Genomic DNA, 21606 nt, shown 5'->3' with positions numbered 1-21606 from the left:
CCGGTGGAAATCTGTCCTTTGGTCTGATGAGTCCAAATGTGAGATGTTTGGTTCCCACCGTGACAAATGGAGGAGGTGTGATGGTGTGGGGGTTGCTTTGCTGGTGACACTGTCGTGATTTATTTAGAATTCAAGGCACACTTAACCAGCATGGCTACCACAGCATTCTGCAACGATACGCCATCCCATCTGGTTTGCGCTTAGTGGGACTATCATTTGTTTTTCAACAGGACAATGACCCAAAACACACCTCCAGGCTGTGTAAGGGCTATTTGACCAAGATGGAGAGTGATGGAGTGCTGCATCAGATGAGCTGGCCTCCACAATCACCTGACCCCAACCCAATTGAGATGGTTTGGGATGAGTTGGACTGCAGAGTGAAAGAAAAGCAGCCAACAAGTGCTCATCATATGTGGGAACTCCTTCAAGACTGTTGGAAAAGCATTCCAGATGAAGCTGGTTGAGAGAATGGCAAGAGTGTGCAAAGCTGTCATCAAGGCAAAGGGTGGCTACTTTGAATAATCTAAAATATTGTAACAGTCCTGACCTGTTTTATGTTGTTTTTATGTGTTTTTGGTCAGGGCATGTGTTTTGGGTGGGCAGTCTATGTTATTCGTTTCTATGTTGGTTTTGGTTTGCCTGGTATGGCTCTTGATTAGAGGCAGGTGGTTTGCGTTTTCCTCTAATCAAGAGTCATATTTAGGTAGGGCATTCTCACTGTTTGTTTGTGGGTGATTGTCTCCTGTGATGTCTTTCGTCGTTGTCGATGTGTTTTCACTTACGGGACTGTTTGGCTGTTCGTGTGTTTCGATGTAACGTTCCTGTCCGTGAGTTTACGTTTGTGATGTGAGTTTATGTTCAGGTTGCGTTCTACGTCGTTTTGTTATTTTGTAAGCTTTGAAAGTGTTTGTTTTCGTGTCATCAGTTTTCGTTTTATAAATAAAGATGGCATATTTCCCTGAACCCGCATTTTGGTCTGAAGATCCTTCTCTCCTCACCTCATCTGAGGATGAGGAAAGCGACAGCCGTTACAGAATCACCCACCTTAGGACCAAGCGGCATGACCAGCGGCAACAGGAGAAATACAAGGATTCATGGACATGGGAGGAAATTTTAGACCGGGAGGTACCAGGAGAATATAACCGCCCCAAAGCTGAGCTGGAGGCAGCGAAAGCAGAGAGGCGGCGATATGAGGAGCTAGCTCGGAGACAGGAAAGGGAACCTACAAAGGATCTGGGCTACACTACGTGGGAGGAGATCGACAGGTGGGCGATCAACCCAGGGAGAGTGCCGGAGCCCGCCTGGGATTCTCTGGCGCAGTGCGAGGAGGGATACCGGCGAATGGAGGCAGCACGACGAAGCGGTAGGAAGCCTGTGGGAAAACCCAAAAAAATTCTTTGGGGGGGGCTTAAAGGGAGAGTGGCGAGGTCAGGTAGGAAACCTGCGCCTACTCCCTGTAATTACCGTGGAGAGCGAGAGTACGGGCAGACACCGTGTTACGCAGTAGAGCGCACGGTGTCTCCTGTACGTGTGCATAGCCCGGTGCGGGTTATTCCACCTCCCCGCACTGGCAGGGCTAGATTGAGTATTGAGCCGGATGTCATGAAGCCGGCCCTACATATCTGGCCACCAGTGCGTCTCCTCGGGCCGGTTTACATGGCACCAGCCTTACGCATGGTGTCCCCGGTTCGCCTACATAGCCCGGTGCGGGTTATTCCACCTCCCCGCACTGGTCGGGCAACGGGGAGCATTCAACCAGGTAAGGTTGGTCAGGCTCAATGCTCAAGGGAGCCAATACGCCTGCACGGTCCGGTATTTCCGGCGCCACCTCCCCGCCCCAGTTCAGTGCCACCAGTGCCTACACCACGTAACAGGCTTCCAGTGTGTCTCCAGAGCCCTGTTCCTCCTCCACGCACTCGTCCTATGGTGCGTGTCTCCAGCCCGGTATCACCAATTCCGGCACCACGCACTAAGCCTTTTGTGCGTCTCCAGAGTCCTGTGCATCCTGTTGCTGCTCCCCGCATTAGCCCTGAGATGCGTGTCCCCAGTCCGGTACCACCAGTTCCGGCCCCACGCACTAGGCCTAATGTGCGTCCCCAGGGTCCAGTATGCCCTGTTCCTGCTCCCCGCACTAGTAGGGAGGTGCTTATCATTAGCACGGTGCCTCCAGTTCCGGCACCACGCACCAGGTCTACAGTGCGCCGTATCCGGCTAGAGCCATCCGTCTCACCAGCGCCATCTGAGCCATCCGTCTCCCCAGCGCCATCTGAGCCATCCGTCTCCCCAGCGCCATCTGAGCCATCCGTCTCCCCAGCGCCATCTGAGCCATCCGTCTCCCCAGCGCCATCTGAGCCATCCGTCTCCCCAGCGCCATCTGAGCCATCCGTCTCCCCAGCGCCGTCTGAGCCATCCGTCTGCCAGGAGCCTGCAAAGCCGCCCGTCTGCCATGAGCCTGCAAAGCCGCCCGTCTGCCATGAGCCTACAGAGCCGTCAGCCAGACAGGAGCCGCTAGAGCCATCAGCCAGACAGGAGCCGCTAGAGCCGTCAGCCAGACAGGATCTGCCAGAGCCGCCAACCAGACAGGATCTGCCAGAGCCGCCAACCAGACAGGATCTGCCAGAGCCGCCAACCAGACAGGATCTGCCAGAGCCGCCAACCAGACAGGATCTGCCAGAGCCGCCAACCAGACAGGATCTGCCAGAGCCGCCAACCAGACAGGATCTGCCAGAGCCGCCAACCAGACAGGATCTGCCAGAGCCGCCAGCGAGCCATGAGCAGCCAGAGCCGTCAGAGCGCCATGAGCAGCCAGAGCCGTCAGAGCGCCATGAGCAGCCAGAGCCGTCAGAGCGCCATGAGCAGCCAGAGCCGTCAGCACGCCATGAGCAGCCAGAGCCGTCAGAGCGCCATGAGCGTCGAGAGCCGTCAGCCTGCCATGAGCGTCGAGAGCCGTCAGCCTGCCATGAGCGTCGAGAGCCGTCAGCCTGCCATGAGCGTCGAGAGCCGTCAGCCTGCCATGAGCGTCGAGAGTCGTCAGTCAGCCATGAGCTGCCCTTCAGCCTGAAAAGGCTAGATACCCAGAACTGCCCATCAGTCCAGAGCTGTCTCTCTGTCCGGAGCTGCCTTTCAGTCCGGAGTTGCCCCTCTATCCTGATCTCCCTCTCTATCTTTATCTACTTCTATATTCTTATCTATCCCTCTGTCTTGATTTATCTCTCTGTCCCGGTGTTGTCCTTATTAGATATGTTGTTAAGGGGATTTTGTGGGGGTCAAAAGAGGGTGGACATTCTTGGAGGGAGGAAGTTAGGATGGACTATGGTGGTATGGGGACAGCGTCCTGAGCCGGAACCACCACCGTGGTCAACTGCCCACCCGGACCCTCCCCTGGACTTTGTGCTTGTGCGCCCGGCGTGCGCATCTTGAGGGGGGGGTACTGTAACAGTCCTGACCTGTTTTATGTTGTTTTTATGTGTTTTTGGTCAGGGCATGTGTTTTGGGTGGGCAGTCTATGTTATTCGTTTCTATGTTGGTTTTGGTTTGCCTGGTATGGCTCTTGATTAGAGGCAGGTGGTTTGCGTTTTCCTCTAATCAAGAGTCATATTTAGGTAGGGCATTCTCACTGTTTGTTTGTGGGTGATTGTCTCCTGTGATGTCTTTCGTCGTTGTCGATGTGTTTTCACTTACGGGACTGTTTGGCTGTTCGTGTGTTTCGATGTAACGTTCCTGTCCGTGAGTTTACGTTTGTGATGTGAGTTTATGTTCAGGTTGCGTTCTACGTCGTTTTGTTATTTTGTAAGCTTTGAAAGTGTTTGTTTTCGTGTCATCAGTTTTCGTTTTATAAATAAAGATGGCATATTTCCCTGAACCCGCATTTTGGTTAGAAGATCCTTCTCTCCTCACCTCATCCGAGGATGAGGAAAGCGACAGCCCTTACAAATATCAATTATATTTTTATTTGTTTAAAACTTGTTTGATTACTACATGATTCCATATGTGTTATTTCATAGTTTTGAAGTCTTCACTATTATTCTACAATGTAGAACATAGTAAAAATACAGAAAAACCCTTGAATGAGTATGTGTGTCCAAACTTTTGACTGGTACTGTATGTCTCAATGGAAGGTCTTTAGGAAACATTGTGTCTTTATCTACATAAATCATGTGGTTTGTAATATAAGTATCTACTCAGCGGGATTACATGATGTGAACATCTCAGTGACATGCTTTCCATCCGCTGCCTGTCGTGTTGTGTAGATGCGTCTGTTGGGCGAGTGTCGTGGCAGTATAGACACGGTGAAGAGGGTGGGCTACGAGCTGAAGGGGGAGGAGGACAAGGCCTCAGGACTCGCTGACCCCATTGGTGGTGATTCACAAACAACAGGTAACGTTTGGCTTTCAGATGTCGATACTGTACTGTGTACGGTGCCTTCAAAGTTTTCACACCCCTTGACTTTTTCCTCATTTTGTTGTGTTACAGCCTGCATTTAAAATTGATTAAATATACCCTATAATGTCGACGTGGAATTATGTTTTTCAATATTTTTACAAATAGTAATAATTGTTTGTATTTATTAAGGATCCCAGCAACATTAAGGCAGTTATATACAATGTTAAATATTACATGACATTTCATAACACTTTTCACAACACATTAAGTGTTTTTCCCTCAGGCCTCTACTCTACTACCACATACAGTAGCTCCAAAATTACTGCCACCCCTGACTGGCAATGCACAAACAATACTTAAAAAAATATAAACAATATAATTATAGAGATAAACTCAAAATACCAACATGTGAGAAATACTGCACTTTATTAATGTTTCAATGGAACCCACCACAAAAATACATTTCACCAAAATCAAGGTTTCATAATTATTGGCACCACCTCTGGCAAGGATAACAGCATGGTCTTTTCCTGTAATGTTTGACAAGGTTAAGGAACACATTTGGAGGGATTTTGGACCATTTCTCTATGCAGATCCTTTCAAGATCCTTCACATTTTTGGGTTTGCGCTTATCAACTGGCCTCTTCAACTCAGCCCACAGGTTTTTGATTGGATTGAGGTCCGGCGACTGAGATGGCCATGGCAGAACATTGATTTTGTTGTCACAGAACCATTTCTGTGTGGATCTTGAGGTCTGTTTTGGGTCATTGTCTTGTTGGAAAGTCCACATACGGCCAAGTCCCAGCCTTCCGGCAGAGGCAACCAGATTGTCAGCCAAAATTGCCTGATACTTGGTGGAATTCATTATGCCATCAATCTTAACCAGTGCCCCTGGACCTTAACCAGTGCCCCTGGAATTAAAACAGACCCAAAACATCACTGACCCACCATATTTCACCGTGGGTATGAGGTGCCTCTCCTTGTATGCTTCTCTGTTTTGTCGCCAAACATGCCGATGCTGTATCTGACCAAAACATTCGATTTTGGTCTCACCTGACCAGAGCACCTTCTTCCAATCATAATTTAAATGACGTTTGGCAAACTCTAAGCGCTTGCGTCTCTGTCTTGGGGTCATTAAGGGCTTTCTTCTGGCAACCCTTTCAAAGAGCCTGTGGTTGGGGAGGTGGCGTCTGATGGTGCTTTTTTTTTTTTACCTGGTGACCCCAAGACGCCACCACGGCCTGCAATTCTTGCACAGTGATTCTTGGGGATTTTGTTGCTTCTCTCACGATCCTCCTCCCTATCCTGGGGGGGCAAAATGCATTTGCGTCCTCTACCCGTGAGGTTTTCAACTGTTCCATATCTTTAGAATTTTTAAATAATTGCCCTGACAGTGCTCAGTCATATATTCAATCGTTTGTGGATCTTCTTGTAGCCATTACCAGATTTATGAAGGTCTACGACCATCTGTCCCTTTTGAACTGCCAGTTCTTTTCTTTTCTTCATGGTGTTGGATGACAAAGGGATAATGTATGCGTGTTACCTCATTTTTATACCCTAGTGAAAAAGGAAGTGATGTAATGGCTCAATATAGTTCCTTAACACTTAGATAAACTTAAATAAGTGGAATATAATTCCTGGCTTAATTTTGGTAGATGTTATTTACAATAATATTTAAGGGTACCATTAATTGTGAAACCTTGATTTGGAGGACATCGATTTTTAATTAAATCAATAAATGATTTTGGTGGGTTTCATTGAAACATTAATAAAGTACAGTATTTTTCACATGTTTGTCTCTAATTATATTGTTTATATTTTTTTAAGTATTGTTTGTGCTTTGCCAGTCTTGTGGGGTATGCAAGCTGTGTGCTGGTAGTTTAGACAGACACCTCGGTGCATTCATCATGTCAACACTTCTTATAAAAACAAGTAGTGATGAAGTCAATCTCTCCTCCATTTACATGCATATTGTTAATGTTAGCTCCACGTGTACACATTTTAAGGGCCAATCGTGCTGCCCTGTTCTGAGCAATTGTAATTTTCCAAGGTCCCTATTTGTGGCACCTGACCACACGACTGAACAGTAGTCCAGGTGCTACAAAACTAGGGCATGTAGGACCTGCCTTGTTGATAGTGTTTTTAAGAAGGCTGAGCAGTGCTTTATTATGGACGGACTTCTTCCCATCTTAGCTACTGTTGTATCAACATGTTTTGACCATCACAGTTTACAAATCATGGTTACTCCAAGCAGTTTAGTCACCTCAACTTGCTCAATTTCCACATGATTTATGACAAGATTTAGTTGAGGTTTAGGGTTTAGTGAATTATTTGTCCCAAATACAATGCTTTTTAGTTTTTGAAATATTTAGGACTAACTTATTCCTTTCCACCCATTCTGAAACTAACGGCATCTCTTTGTTAAGTGTTGAAGTGATTTCACTTGCTGTAGTAGCTGACGTAGTGTTGAGTCATACGCATACATAGACACACTGGCTTTACTCAAAGCCGATAATCGAATATATAACTAGCCGTAGACATAAATAATAGATAAACTACACATATATCCCGTTACCAAATTAATAATTTCATACCCTTTCTTTCCTTCCTTCTATACTGTAGGATAGTTACTGCAGTCTCAGGCCCTGAGTAAAGAGATAGATAGACATAGATATAATAAATAACTACGTATATATCCCATTACCAAATAAATAATAAAATACTCCTTCATTCCCGCTGCGGTGTAGGTGTGATAGAACACTGGGAGTTGCTGCCCCATCCCAGGCCCTCAGTAAAGAGATGGATAAATCTAGTATAGCTATATTATATAATGCCGTTTATACATTGTAATACCCCTTTCTTCCACCCCTGGGGTGTAGGTGTGATAGAACGTTGGGAGTTGCTGCAGGCCCAGGCCCTCAGTAAAGAGATGCGTCTGAAGCAGAACCTTCAGCAGTGGCAGCAGTTCAACTCTGACCTCAATGCCGTGTGGTTGTGGCTGGACCAGGCGGCGGCGGAGCTAGAGCAGCAGCGGAGCCTGGACCTCAGCACCGACATCCAGACCATCGAGATGCGCATCAAGAAATTCAAGGTGATCTTTCACTTTTGGCTTTATGCCCTCGGAGTCCTGAAATGGGTGTTTAGCATCCTCACTAAGATTAAAGCTTGCAAGGTTTTCCCAAAGTTCCCGGGTTTTTCAGAAATCCTGGTTGGATGGTTCCCAGTTGGAGGATTGCCTCCTTGCTTATTCCCTCTTAGTTATCGGGAATCCTTTAACTGGGATTTCTTAAAAACCTGGGATCTTAGGGAAAGTTTCTATAATTTTGCAACCCTAATTCTCATAAGTAACTTTTTTTTTAAAGACTCTATGCTGATATTATACACAATCTCCAATCATCTCTTTCCATAATGTCTTTCTACAGGAGCTGCAGAAGGCTGTTGACAAGCGTAAGGCCATTGTGCTATCCATTAACCTGTGCAGTGCAGAGTTTGTCCAGTCTGCCACAGAGGAATGCCAGGACCTGCAGGCCAGGCTGAAAGAGATGAACAACCGCTGGGACAGACTTGGCACCTCTCTAGGGGAGTGGAGGGCAGCACTACAGAATGCCCTCATGCAGTGTCACGTAGGTGTCCAGCTGTCTATCTACCTAGCTTGGTCCCAGATCTGTGCTGTCTTGCCAACTCAAATGGCCGTTGAGGAGTTGGCAAGATAGCACAAACAGATTTGGGACCAGGCTACAGTTTTTGTGTTTGTTTTGCTTTTAGGGGGCAGATCAGCTTTAATATTGCATGTAGATAGTGGCTTCTATCAATGTAATTGTCTGCATAATTTTTTATCCCCCATATACAGTATTTTGGGGGAAATATATAATTTGTATATATTTTCCTTCTTTATTATTTTCCCTTAACCCTATCATCCCTCCCTTATTTGGAGTAAACTAATGGACAACAATACTTAGGCTTCTACTTCCAGCTTATATATACTATATACATTTTACGGACACAGTATATTTTACGTTCGTTTTTTAAAATGTATTTGTGTTTATTTTTTATGTCCCACCCTTCACAGCTCCTCTTAACCCCTCCCATCTATCTCTGAATACCATACATTTTGATTTCTATTAGCCATATATGTTTCAACTGTGCTGGGATGTTTCACAAAAGTCCCCAACCTTCCTATTCTCATAGTTTCTACAGATTGTAAATTAAAGATAATGTTTTGCTAAGTATTATATTATTGATCGATTGACTATGACTTTACCTGAACCTGAACCTGCAACCAAAAACAAACTACATATGGGCAGTACCAAAACAAGTGAACTAATGATTCTGTCTCTTCGCAGCAAAATCTGCAGAGCTGGGATGGTTGTTTCCACCATATATATATATAACATTCTATTGGTTGCAAGAATTTGATATAATCATTTAAATTGAAAAACTCTTACATTTTGAATCCGGTGTCGTTTTTTTCGTCAGTTCATAAACCATGTGCCATGGAATCAGTACATCAAATCTCTTCCCAACTGTTTTGCAACCTGTATGGCACAGCTGCCAATTTTTGTGTCCTTAAATTAAACTGGTATACCTTTTATTAATCACAATTTTCTTTAAACAATTTTGGTCTTAAATGCAGCGCCAACAGACAAGTTCCTTACCTTCTCCCCCTTCCACTTTTGTGGCAATGCTACAATTAGTTGGTTATCATTTTGAAACAGAGCAGCCATTTCTATATATTTTTGTAAGCTACATGTGTGACAACTCCACCAGTCCTATTTATGATATAATTTACAAAGATGATGCTGTTTTATAAAATGCTATTTTATATGTTATCGAAATTGTGGATTTAAAAGTAAACATGAATCATCAGCGTACAATGACACCTTTGTTTTTAAGCCCTGGATCTCTAGCCCCTTGATATTATTGTTGGATCTGATTTTTACATTTCGATGGCCATATTAAATAGATATGCCCATAGTGGACAACATTGTTTTACTCCTCTTGACAGTTTAATACTTTCTGAGAAGTAGCCATTATTTACTATTTTATACCTAGGGTTACTATATATAACTTTAACCCATTGTGTAAGAGATTCTCCATAATTGTAATATTCCAGGCATTTATATATAAATTCCAGTCATACTTTATCAAAAGCTTTTTTTTAAATCAGCTATGAATACTAGGCCTGGTTTCCCAGATTTTTCATAGTGTTCTGTTGTTGAAATTGATTCTTAGTGCAAATTTAGACAAATTAAAAAGACCTAGCTAGCTAAAAGACAAAGTCAACCGGTTCCTTTAAAAAATGTTGTTAATTTTCTCAAATCGTGTTTGTTATATTATCTCCAATGTATCGTCCATGTAAATAACCTGTCCGATTAGGATGAATAATATCCAACTATACCTTTAAATCTATGTGCTATGCATTTTTGCTAGAATTTTTGCATCGCAGCACTGAAGTGTAAGGGGCCTCCAATCTTTTTTATGGACTGGATCTTTATATTTAAGACCTGGGTTTTGTTTCAGTAATAGTGAAATCAGACCTTGTTGTTGAGTATCTGGAGTGGTTAAAACATGCTAAAAGCAGTCCTCTGAGTACATAAAAAAAAGTCTGATATACCTCAACTGGTATGCCATACAGTGCTTGAGTTTTCCCTGATTTAAAGGCTTTAATTGCATCAAGAAATTCCTCCTCTGTAATTTGGCTTTCTGTATAGCTGTTAATTTAAAATTATGAATATAAAAAAATCCTAGCAATTAACTTCGGTTAGTGGAGATGGAGGAGACTGAAATGAAAACATATGCTCAAAGTACTTTGCTCCCTCTTTAAAAATGTTGTTTGGTGAATCATGGGTGACTCACGTCATTTGTAACAAATTTCAGTAAATTATTTTTGTCAGCATTTCCATGATGAAGATTAAGAAGTAGACCAGGCTACTGTTGACTTAATCAAAGAGCCAAACCTGGACAGATATTGTTTGCATGTTAGACAACTGAGACAGTCTCAATGTCCTGGACATCAAAAACAAGGTTTATCAATAGTTAGACATATTAAATATGTTACTTTTGGTAGAAGCCATGACTTTTGATAGAAGGTGGCGTAGAGTGCTGAGTACTCCGTCGTCTTCGCATTTGTATTCACATCTCGTCTCCTGTAGGACTTCCATGAGATGAGTCACGGCCTGCTACTGTGGCTGGAGAACATTGACCGCAGGAGGAACGAGATCGTTCCCATTGACCCCATCCAGGACAGCGACACCCTCCACGATCACCACAAAACACTCATGGTCGGTAGAGAAGCCTTATGTTGATGTGTAATCCTGAAACTCAGAACCAAATCTTGTTTGTCACGAGAGGCTAGTTAAACAGTTTTTTTTTTAGGGATCCGTTTGACACGGAATCTCTAATATTGATTCCTTTATGATTAGTTGTTTGGAATGCAAGGTCATTTATAGATCAGAGATCTGACTGCAATGTAGTCAATCTTGAACATGCAAAAACCCTATTCTGTGAATCACTGACTCCTTGCACTATGATAGTGAGCCTGAGCCACCATTTGATCTCCACTCCTCTCCTTCTACAGCAAATCCGTGGTGAGTTGCTGGACTCCCAGAGGAAAGTGTCGTCCCTGCAGGACATGTCCCTGCAGCTGCTGGTCAACAGCGATGGCAGCGACTGTCTGGAGGCCAAAGAGAAGGTGCACGTCATCGGGAACCGCCTCAAACTGCTCTTCAAGGAGGTGACCAGAGACCTCAGAGAGCTGGAGAAGATTCTGAACATCACCAGCAGCCAACAGGTCAGAACAGCAGCGCTTGTACTGTACAATTAAATAGAGCAAATGAATGCACCTCTAATGCAGTACAAATTACACAATAATAAATAGTACAGGAGAAAAGTTTGGAGCCTTTCTTTACTGTATCTAACACAATTTCTCATGCTCTGTTTGTGTGTGTGTCTCTCTCTCTCTCTGCCTTTCTGACTCTCCGTCCCCCTACTCTCGCTCTCTTCCTTCGGTCCTGTCTCTCTCTCTCTCCTCTCAGGATCTGTCTTCATGGTCGTCGGCTGATGAGCTGGACACCACCTCTGGTTCCATCAGCCCGGTGTCGGGCAGGAGCACGCCAAGTCGCCGTCGATCGGTAACGTATAGTAGTCCCCCTGGCGTAACATGGTGCTTCCCCGAAAGGCCCAGACAGTGCATCACTTGTGCCCCCGAATGCAACGCCCAGTTTTCCCCAGTTTAAGCCCATGCAGAGTCACTCCCTCCCACCATCCCAGGACCTCTCCTTCTCACCTCTGATCTGTACCTCGACTTGATATACTTTTCCCGCCACACTCTGATCCTGTTTCCACACCTTTACACCTTGCATGTCTTCTTTTACCCGAGCCAAACCTACCAGTTTTGGAGACATGGTTATTCCCGCTCTTTTTTCATTCTTTTTTCTTTCCCCCTTTTTTCTTTCCCCCTTTCTCTTCTTGATTGACTTGACTTCAATTTCTACCCAAATTTGAACATTTGAAGTCAACATGTCTTTAAATCCCAAATTCTTCCCCCTTAACTTCTACTTCTACCTGACCGACTCTTTCTTGTTTTGTTCTTCCGTTCTTTCGTGTTCTGTAGTTGTAGGTCCCTGTAGTGTAGTGCTCAAGGAATACTGGCTCTTTGATACTGCTGAAAACACAAAGTAGAACATTTAATCCTGCTTGGTTTTTATCAATCCAATTCTCCAATTTCTTTTTGTTTTTCTCTGAAGTAATGACTTGTTTTTTTTAAGTCAATCCCGATGATTGATCTCAATGATGTTAAGATACAGCACATGTATATCTTAAATGTCTTACGTCTGTCTCCCACATAGCAAGTCATTCATCCTATAATATAGGACATAGTACAAGTTGTGCCTCAGCAGCGTATGAATTCACTTTGTTCAAAATAACAGCATGGCCATTCAGCTGTAGCGGTTCAAAGTAGCTGTACACTTTGAAAAAAGCCAGTTTCCTTGTTTTCCATTGAATTATCTCTCTTATTGTCACCTTCCTTCACACATCTGATTTTGTTGCTGCCTTTCTATCCTTTCATTTTGGGTAATTCCTTTTCATCGGTAGCTTTGTTCTTTATTTGCCTGGGACTGAAACATACTTTCTTTCTTTTACCCCCCCTGTTCATTGCAAACAGCAACGGGGCAAATGTAGTCTGTCACAGCAGACCTCTGGACCCTCTGTGAGCAGTCCGCACAGACCACACAGGTACCTTTCTCCTGGTTTCTAGAACACCCAGAAGATAATGGAACTCATGGAACATGTTACACCTGTTCTGAAACCGCAGTCCGTTGTGCTGCACTGCACACATACAGTACAGGGCAACGCTACAGTGCAACAACAACAAAAATGTACGATACAGGGATAGAAAACCCTGAGTGCTGTTTTTTACTTACTACCAAAGGTTCACAAAAGGGTAATGAAAAATGAATTCCATCATCTTCTACCATTCTAGATACTATGTAGAGGCTAGGGGTTTACAGTAGGTGGTGGTTATATCCCACAAATCCTTTACACTACAGTTCCGCAAAATATAATGAGACTTGCAAGCCTCTTCGCCGCCAATGTCCTCGGCTGCTTGATTAACTACGCTACCCAGAATGCACCGCGAGTGCTTAACATACTGTAAACAGTTTCTCTAATACAGGGCCCTTAACGCTCCTTTTCTACTGCTGATGGGCACACACAGTTTTTCTTTTGAATTGCCAAGCCAGCAAGTGTCTGCAATGAACAATATGATGGCAGCAAGTCTATCTCTCTCTTCCTTTCTCTTTCTTTCTCTTGTGTGTGACATCTCTTCTTCTATTTCACATAACTAATCCACCATCTCCCCCTCGCTCCCCTCAATCTGCCATCTGTGGGTCTCGCCTCTCAGGTCTCCATTTGTGAAGTGTTAGGGGGCATTTTGGTCACAGTCTAGCCAGTCAAACCTGAGGGTAAAACAGACGTCACTGTAAGCTAATTTCACAGTTATAAAATAGACCTCAGAGCTACGTAAAACAGATCAACATCAGGTATCACATATTTACATGCCGCAAAGTCACTGTACTGTAACTCTTCTCAGCTGTTGTTTTGTTACTTGACATCCCCTGTGCGTTGTCCAAACAGGTAATTTAACGTATTTAGTAGCAATTTAGTGTTACTGTCAGAGCTGGGATCAATTCAGCAAATTCAAGAAGTCCTCATTGCTTTTCAGTTTTGAGTTTACTTCCTGAATTGACTGATTCGGGTCCTCTCAGTTTGACAGCAGCCAATGTTTTTCACAGTCAGATGAGGGTGTATTACGATGCTTCTGCTGCTGACTAATGCTAAAAGAAGAGCAGAGCTACAGCTACCCCCCTTTAAAACAGACTGCTCTATGCTGCTATGCTCCTGTCTTGGCATGCTTTTTAACAGGATATGAACTCATCAGAGAGACCTTGTAGGACTGTCTAAATGTTCAACTGCTACTTTTTTGTCTCGCATCCTAACACCTCGCATCCTTGAGAAAGGAATGTCAGCTCCACATATTTACTTTATGGGTTTGAAAGGATTGTGTTTCTTGAAAATGTTTGTCAAGTGATGTTCAAATGACTCAGTGTATTGATCACAGATATCGTTTGGTTATTCGATCATGTTTGTGGAGATACACAGTTCGTCATCGTAATCGTAGTTCAAGAACTACCATGCTGTAGTTCCTCAAGATCATTTGGGATAGTTTATATCTTATAACTAAATAGTTTATTTATTTTATTTTTTATAAGGTATACATGGATGGATGTGTGGTCTGGATGCAGATCTGTAGCTCTACAGGTGTCATAACCTAAATCTACTTGGCTTGGTGTTGTTGTGTGCTCCCCGTATCGTGTTTAACCAGGTCTCCCAACGTCGCTGGGTCCGCTTCCTCCCCTTCTGAGGCCGAGGCGATACCATCGTCATTCTTGTACCGCGTCCTGTGGGTGGCGGTGCCCCTCCAGTTGCTCCTCCTCCTGCTGCTGGTGGGCATGGCCTGCCTGGTGCCAATGTATGAGTGTGATTTCAGCTGTAGCCAGTCCAATAACTTTGCCCGTTCCTTCTACCCCATGCTCAAATACACCAACGGGCCCCCTCCTGTATAGTCTATCATGACAGACCAAACATTTGGTTCTGGGTGCCGAGCGAGATTACTTCCGGTATATTCCAGCCTGGCCCTGGCACGGAGACGAACCTGAGGAGGACAGTTGGGGTTTTTGAACATCGTCACAGTCTGGGTTTTTAATTGTATTGGAACTGTTTCAATGCTCCACTACTTTGCAGCTTCCATGAAGAATAGCGAGATAAGCAATGCCGTCATTCGGCTCCTTGTGCCGCCATGAGCAAGAAACATAGGAACCCAAATCTCAAGCTGATCTCGGACGTGTCTTCTTTGTGTGGACAGAGTACAGCAGCTGTCTTAACTTGTCTTTTGTGGCTGATCGAATCACTCATGTCATCTTTTAGTTGTCTGTCATGTATAGACGGAGAAAGCATTTCTGGAGCAGCACATGTAAGAACCAAAAAATGTTTCTGACTGCGGTCAGTGGATATCAACTGGATGCTGGAACTGTTGAGTTGAAATACAGCTGCCATTTGACACCTAGTTCAATACAGAACATGTAACCTGTGAATTTGCCTGTTGTAACAATAGAACATTTGTAAAATAACATTTTAAGATGACTTACAATTGCGTTTATTTTTTACGTGTATTTTGGCATGCAGTTATAATCTTTGCTTTTACTTGATACGTGTTGAATTTTTAATATGAACTATACTGTAACTGTGTGTAAGAATCTATTTAATCTGAATTGTGTTTTGAATGTGTATGTAAAGCAAATGAAATAATGAGAGTTGTTTGCGCTAAACTGTTTGACTGTATAAGAAACCTTTAAAAACATTCACCATATGGAAATAATGTACTGAACACACTTTGTTGTTATTTTTCTAATTGAAAATATGGAAACTATCTACATGCTATTAATCAAAACTATAACGAATTATAAAACAACTGTGTATTTTCTATGGCTCTGTGCATTCAGTATTACATGTATACCAGTCCAGGATTACTTAACATGTTCTGTACATAATATAAATGTATATATATAATGTATATCTGAGCCTAAATCACAAATATTGAATCCCAAATTCTCATTTTGTTTCTGTCTTTTATTCAAAATGGCTGATTCAGTGCTATTGACTTGACAGTATGTGGATCTGACCTTTGGATACGTCATAAACTCATGTCAAATCCAATTTCAATGGGCAAAAAGATATAGGATGCATCTCAAATGAATACATTTTGATTTTGATCATTTAAATAAATCATTCATATCATACAGGTGCCTGTCCTGAGCAGAGTCCTCGGGATGAGCAGATATACGCTTCATTCACAGGAGAGCCTCAGGGCCCGTGGACCTCTGAGAGGCATGTGACAGACCCAGAGTTATCTTGGTCCTGGAGCTGTAGGAGATGGTGGTTCTGGTGGTGGGTAGGGCAGGGCCAGGACAGGGCCAGGGAGTGGTGGTGGAGGTCATGCTGGGGGTGATGGTGGGGGTGAAGCAGGCTCTCCAGAGATTTGATGATCTCATAGTTTGGAAGGGCCAGGGCTGAGACATCCAGACCTAACATCTGAGAGACCACCATACGGAAGTCTACCAACTGAAACAACAGAGTAAACATACTTCCAGTCAGGTTTCGGATGTTCTTTTTCTGTACTCCTCAATCAAATTATATTGTGTGTGTGTGTGCGTGTGCGCGTACATGCATATTAATACGACTATGTATCCATCCTCCCCACCTCTCTCTCTCTGTCCGTGAGCTGAGCCAGGGTCTGTCTAAGGCTGGTCAACTGCTGCTGGGCCTCCCTGGCCAGATGCTCCTGGCTCTGTAGATCTGTCCTGGCTGTGCTGAACTTCTTCTCCACCTTGGCCTTGCCCTTCTCCAGGTCCTCCAGACTCTTACTCTGCTCAGCATTGGTCTGACTCTGCTCCAGGACTTTGAGCTTAGACACATCATTCCAAATTGGACATGAATGTATTTTGATCATGTTACTTAACAACAACATAACATTAGAAAGTATAGTCTTTAAACAATTATTCCTAATTTGCATATAAGACAGTGGTTAGGGTATTAATAACCAACTTTTATTCAAACTCAGTATGTAATCTTGTAGCTACAGGAAGTCGCCAGGAAATGAAGTTATATGACTCTGCCTCTAGAGGATGTGTGGGCCTGAGCTGTCCTGCCCTCTACCTTCAGCTCGTTGGTGTGTGACAGCTGGGCCTTGAGCTCTGTGATGGAGACCTTACTGGATCCCAGTTCCTCCTGTAGTCGCTCCACCTTCTTCTTTGGAATAGAATAGATACTTAAGATAGAATAGATTCTTTAGATACAGTAGAATACATACTTTATCGTCCGTTTAGTAAGAAACAGAAATTTGGCTTCTGCCTATCTTAACCTCGCCCCTGGATGTGGAGCTTTAGGGGTTCAGTTTTAGGAGGTAAGTGCCATGCTAAAGGGCACAATGGCAGGAGATGGTACCTGGGATCACAGACCAGCAGCCCTTCAGTTGCCGGTTCAGTTTCCACTTTTTACACCCGCACTGGGGCTTGAACCAGCAACCTTCTGGCTACTAGCCCACCCCTCTAACCTCTAGGCTACCTGCATCTTCCGGGCGGTCACATTGGCGTCGTCTCGCTGCATGGCCAGGGCTGAGCGACTCTTCTTCTCCTCCTCTAGCTCAGACACCTTCCTCCTCAACAGCTCCATGTGGAGCTCCTTACTCTCCAACCGCTCCTTCTGGATCTTCAACTGCAGGTAACATGGTATACGGTAAACATGGTAAACAGGTGTTTAAGCACAACATACAATGATACTAGTAGATGGAACAGTAATGATAGTAACTAGATTGACAAATGTTGGCGTGCGATCCATTAAATACTGTACATTGTGGAATGTGGATCATACAAAAATACCAGTGTGCTTGAGTTTTGTTTTATATATGCACCGACAACGATGTAAGGTGTGCAAACAACCCTCCGACTATAAACAAATGATATGTACACTCTTAAGTTGTAGGTTCAGTGGCTACTAGTTTCATGTTGTGTACCTTTCGCTGTTGGTTGTGGGCCAGGGTCTTGCTCTCCACCAAAGCCGTCCCTTCTAGTTTGACAAGTTGCTCTGCCCGAGACAGAATGAGCTGTAGCCTCATGTCGTAGCCCAGGTCAGTGGCGATACTGTCTACTTTCATTCTCCCGGACAACTGTTCCAGGAACTGCTCATACTGCATGGCAAAACACAAGGCCCATATTTACATAGTGTCTCGGAGTTGGAGTGCTGCAATTTAGCCTTTTAAATAATATATGCCATTTAGTAGACGCTTTTATCCAAAGAGACTTAGTCATACATGCATACATTTTACGTACGGGTGGTCATAATGAATAAGAGGAGGGTAGCCTGTTCTTAGATGAGTACTCCTACTCTGGGGACACTTTGTGAATACCGGCCAGGGCAGTAATATCTCTGCTAATCCAGAAACATCCAAATCCATTTACAGTAAATGTACCATTATGATTTTAGTACGAGGATGGTAGTAGTCCTGGACCTATTAAGGTCCCTTTCCAGATTTGGTCACAAAAAAGAAAAGCTTCCACACATAGTATACTGCTCCATTACTGCACCCTATAAACTGAGTGTACAAAACATTAAGAACACCTTCCTAATATTGAGTTGCACCCTCTTTTGCCCTCAGAACAGCCTCAATTTGGCGGGGAATGGACTCTACAAAGTGTTGAAAACCTTCCACAGGGATGCTGGCCGATGTTGACTCCAATGCTTCCCACAGTTGTGTCAAGTTGACTGGATATCCTGTGGGTGGTGAACCATTCTTTACACACACACAGGAAACTGTTGAGCGTGAAAAACATAGCAGTGTTGCATTTCTTGACACACTCAAACCGATGTGCCTGGTACCTACTACCATAGCCCGTTCAAAGGCACTGAAATATTTTGCCTTTCCCATTCACCCTTTGAATGGCACACATACACAATCCATGTCTCAGTTGTCTCAAGGCTTCAAAGTCCTTCTTTAACCTGTCTCCTCCCCTTCATCTACACTGATTTGCTTTGAATTATTAGGCTCCCCATTAGCGTCAGCTAGTCTTACTGGGGTCAGACACATAACGAGAAAGACATTACAGACAACAACAAAAAATACTTTACAATTTACATACGTTTAAAAACATTAACATGTAGTGTGTGTGTGCATCTATCAGTTAACACACGTCAGTACATACACACAACAAGTAGGTCACATGGGGGAGAGACGTTGTGAAGTGTCGCTTTATTCGTTTTTTTAAAAACCAGGCTTACTGAGTTCCATCCACTCATGGCTCTGTATAATACTGTGTGTTTCCTTGAATTTGTTCTGGACCTGAGGACTGATTTGAAGTGGATTTAACTAATGACATCAATAAGGGATCATAGCTTTCGCCTGGATTCACCTGGTCAGTCTGTGTCATGGCAAGAGCAGGTGTTCGTATTGTTTCGTACACCCAGTGTACGTTTTACATTTTCGTCATTTAGCAGACGCTTTTATCCAGAGCATCTTACAGTTAGTGCATTCATCTTAAGATAGCTAGGTGGGACAACCACATCTCAGTTATAGTAAGTACATTTTTCCTCAATAAAGTAGCAAAGCCAGTGCTAGTAGGAAAAAGTCAAGCGGGAGTTGGTTCACGAAAGGCAAGGGTGTAGTTGTTTAGAATTTTTTTTCGGAGGGGGATTGGGTGCTGTGGGATTATTTACCATAGCGTACTATAGCATGGAGGTATCAACAGTGTTATATACTACTGTAGTTATATGTTCTATATACTGTGTCTAACGTTAGTTATAAAGACTGTTATTATCATTTTTGGGGGGGCCCAGCACCAGTGGAGAAATGTGTGATGTTCACCTACTACTGCACACTCTACATGGTTGCCAGTGTGCTCACTCACAAGCTGACTGTTATGACTCAGCCCATCCCGGTGCACGTCTGAAGTCATCAGCTCAGCTTCCAAACCCTGCAGCCTGTCGCTGAGGTCTGTGACCTGTTGCTCAGCCAGCTGGGCTCTCTGCAGGGCACTGTGGTGGAGCTCTGTCTGCCTGGACACATCCTCAGTGACCTGGGACAGCCTCCTCTCCATCTCCTCCATGATCTGACAGGAAATATTGGCAGATACAACTTAAAAACATAACTACTGATAAAGAATAACTACTCAAGGTTATTGCAATGTGCATCCACTCTAGGCTATCGTTCAAACATTGTATCTCCAGGTATAAAATGATTGAAAATCCTGATTGATTATCTGTCAATATATTATGTTCTTGCCTATTGAAACTGTCACACAATGTAATAACAACGTAGTAGTATAAGAACAGAAAAAACCCTACTTACCGCTTTCATACGTTTCTGCCTGGTGCAGAGGTCCCCGAGTCTCTGTAGTATTTCCTCCTCAGTTGGCATGGAGAGACCCAGCTGCAGAAGGGCCCCTACCTCCCCCAGGAGGGCCTGCTGTCTCCCCTGTGAATGGGGTCTCAAATTTTTTGGAATCCTTCAAATTGGATTTCTGGGAAAACCTGGGAATATTGCAATCCTACCTGTGTAGCCTGGTTTTTCCCCTGGCTGGTCTGGAGTTTCCCTTCCAGCTCCTGGATCTGCCTCTCCAGGCACCCTGCCTCCTGCTTGGCTGCCTCAACCACACGCTGACTGGCCTCCAGCCTCTCTGCTAGACTCTGGTTCTCCATATCTGTGCTCCTCTTGGTCAGCAAGGCACTATCTAAGTCCTGGAAGACATATTTTGACAAGGAAATGCAAAGTTGCAACAGATAACCATTTACTGTACATAATGCATGTATAAAGATTTAACACATGAATTGATGCTTATACACAACAAAGATGACAGTAGTACACTACTGAGACGAGCCAATTCCAGGCTGTACTGCCCTGGAAAAATATATATCAGAGCCAGCAAAGTACAGCTCGTATCAGCACAAAGTGAAAAGTGTATGTGTTTTAAAAGGATGCACATGTGGATACATACCAGTCTTAGCAGATCGAGAGCCTCTGCACTGCCTGCTGTGTTCCTCCTCTCCCGGGCCACCTCTGCCACCAGTCTCATCACCGTCTCTCTGCTGGCTTTACACTCTACCTCGTAGGACCTCACACTCTCCTCCAACACAGAGACCCTCATCCTCAGTCTGTCCCTCTCAAGGCAGGGCTCCACCTGGGGACACATTAAGCAGGGCACAATGTTGTGGAACAAGTTAAATATGTTATGTTAGTGGCCTCCGAGTGGCGCAGCGGTCTAAGGCACTGCATCACAGTGCTTGAGGCATCACTACAGACCCTGGTTCGATCCCAGGCTGTGTCACAACTGGCCATGACCGTGAGACCCATAGGGCGGCGCACAATTGGCCCAGCTTCGTCCGGGTTAGGGTAGGGTTTGGCCTGGAGGGGCTTTACTTAGCTCATCGCGCTCTAGCAACTCCTTGTGGCGGGCCGGGCGCCTGCAGGCTGACGTTGGTTGTCAGTTAAACTCGGTTTCCTCCGACATATTGGTGCAGCTGGCTTCCGGGTTAAGCGGGTGGGTGTTAAGGGACACAGTTTGGCAGGTCGTGTTAAGAGACACAGTTTGGCGTTGTTGCAGCGATGAGACAAGATCGCAATTGGATATCACGAAATTAGGGAGAAAAAGGGGGTAAATTAAAAAAACAATATGTTAGGTTATGTTAAAGGACAACTCCACCACTTTTCAACCTCATTTTCATTACCTGTGTGTGATAACGGCAAATTACGTTTTTTATGGAAAAAAATATCAAGTAAAAAAGTTATACCAGATGACATCATCAAAAACAGTTTAACAACAGTGATTTTCAAACACTATGCGATTTGCGGTGACGTGGGTAGCAAGAAAATTGTCCTTTAAGTGTAGAACAAACATGCTTCCCTGACATGTAGAATAAGGTCAGCTCTATTCATGACATTTCTATTTTACCTTATCCAGTTGTCTGCCTTCGGTTGCTGTATCAATACTTTCCATTTTATTTCTCTGTGTTACTGTAGGTCGCCTTAAATATAATAGAATAGATATAGGTGAGAGTTTGGGGTTGGGATTTCAACCAAGTGCTATACAGTGCTGTTTCCAGGAGTCTCCAGGCAAC

At 44.1% G+C, this 21606-nt stretch overlaps 2 protein-coding genes across 10 annotated transcripts in view; one reads left to right on the top strand and one right to left on the bottom strand.

The window, feature by feature from the left end:
- Positions 1-15555, top strand: part of syne1b (spectrin repeat containing, nuclear envelope 1b) — a 145692-nt gene extending 130137 nt beyond the window's left edge. For 7 of the 8 annotated variants that reach the window (XM_071365258.1, XM_071365251.1, XM_071365253.1 and 4 more), the window contains 8 exons: positions 4251-4377; positions 7263-7474; positions 7806-8006; positions 10536-10664; positions 10961-11173; positions 11418-11513; positions 12548-12618; positions 14267-15555. In XM_071365258.1, coding sequence (XP_071221359.1) covers positions 4251-4377; positions 7263-7474; positions 7806-8006; positions 10536-10664; positions 10961-11173; positions 11418-11513; positions 12548-12618; positions 14267-14507 — 1290 coding nt within the window. In that variant the 3' untranslated portion in view covers positions 14508-15555. The remainder of the gene's footprint in view (positions 1-4250; positions 4378-7262; positions 7475-7805; positions 8007-10535; positions 10665-10960; positions 11174-11417; positions 11514-12547; positions 12619-14266) is intronic. The other variant, XM_071365255.1, reaches the window with a different exon arrangement.
- A 1-nt stretch (position 15556) lies between these two features.
- Positions 15557-21591, bottom strand: ccdc170 (coiled-coil domain containing 170). 2 transcript variants are annotated; one of them, XM_071365260.1, is made up of 10 exons: positions 21441-21591; positions 20487-20669; positions 20044-20229; positions 19841-19966; positions 19401-19601; positions 17513-17686; positions 17065-17214; positions 16657-16749; positions 16202-16405; positions 15557-16062 (listed from the first exon to the last, which is right to left on the bottom strand). In XM_071365260.1, exons 1-10 carry the CDS (start codon positions 21483-21485, stop codon positions 15805-15807), a joined length of 1620 nt encoding a protein of 539 aa, XP_071221361.1. In that variant the 5' UTR covers positions 21486-21591; the 3' UTR covers positions 15557-15804. The 2 variants fall into 2 exon arrangements, with proteins under 2 accessions (XP_071221361.1, XP_071221362.1); XM_071365261.1 differs by having other exon boundaries at positions 16657-16746.
- Between the last annotated feature and the right edge of the window lie 15 nt (positions 21592-21606).

This window comes from Salvelinus alpinus, chromosome 25 (genome assembly GCF_045679555.1).
Source record: "Salvelinus alpinus chromosome 25, SLU_Salpinus.1, whole genome shotgun sequence".
In the NCBI taxonomy this organism is placed as follows: domain Eukaryota; kingdom Metazoa; phylum Chordata; class Actinopteri; order Salmoniformes; family Salmonidae; genus Salvelinus; species Salvelinus alpinus.
The sequence above is the reverse complement of the archived record's forward strand: the minus strand, read 5'-3'. Positions and strand labels throughout refer to the sequence as shown.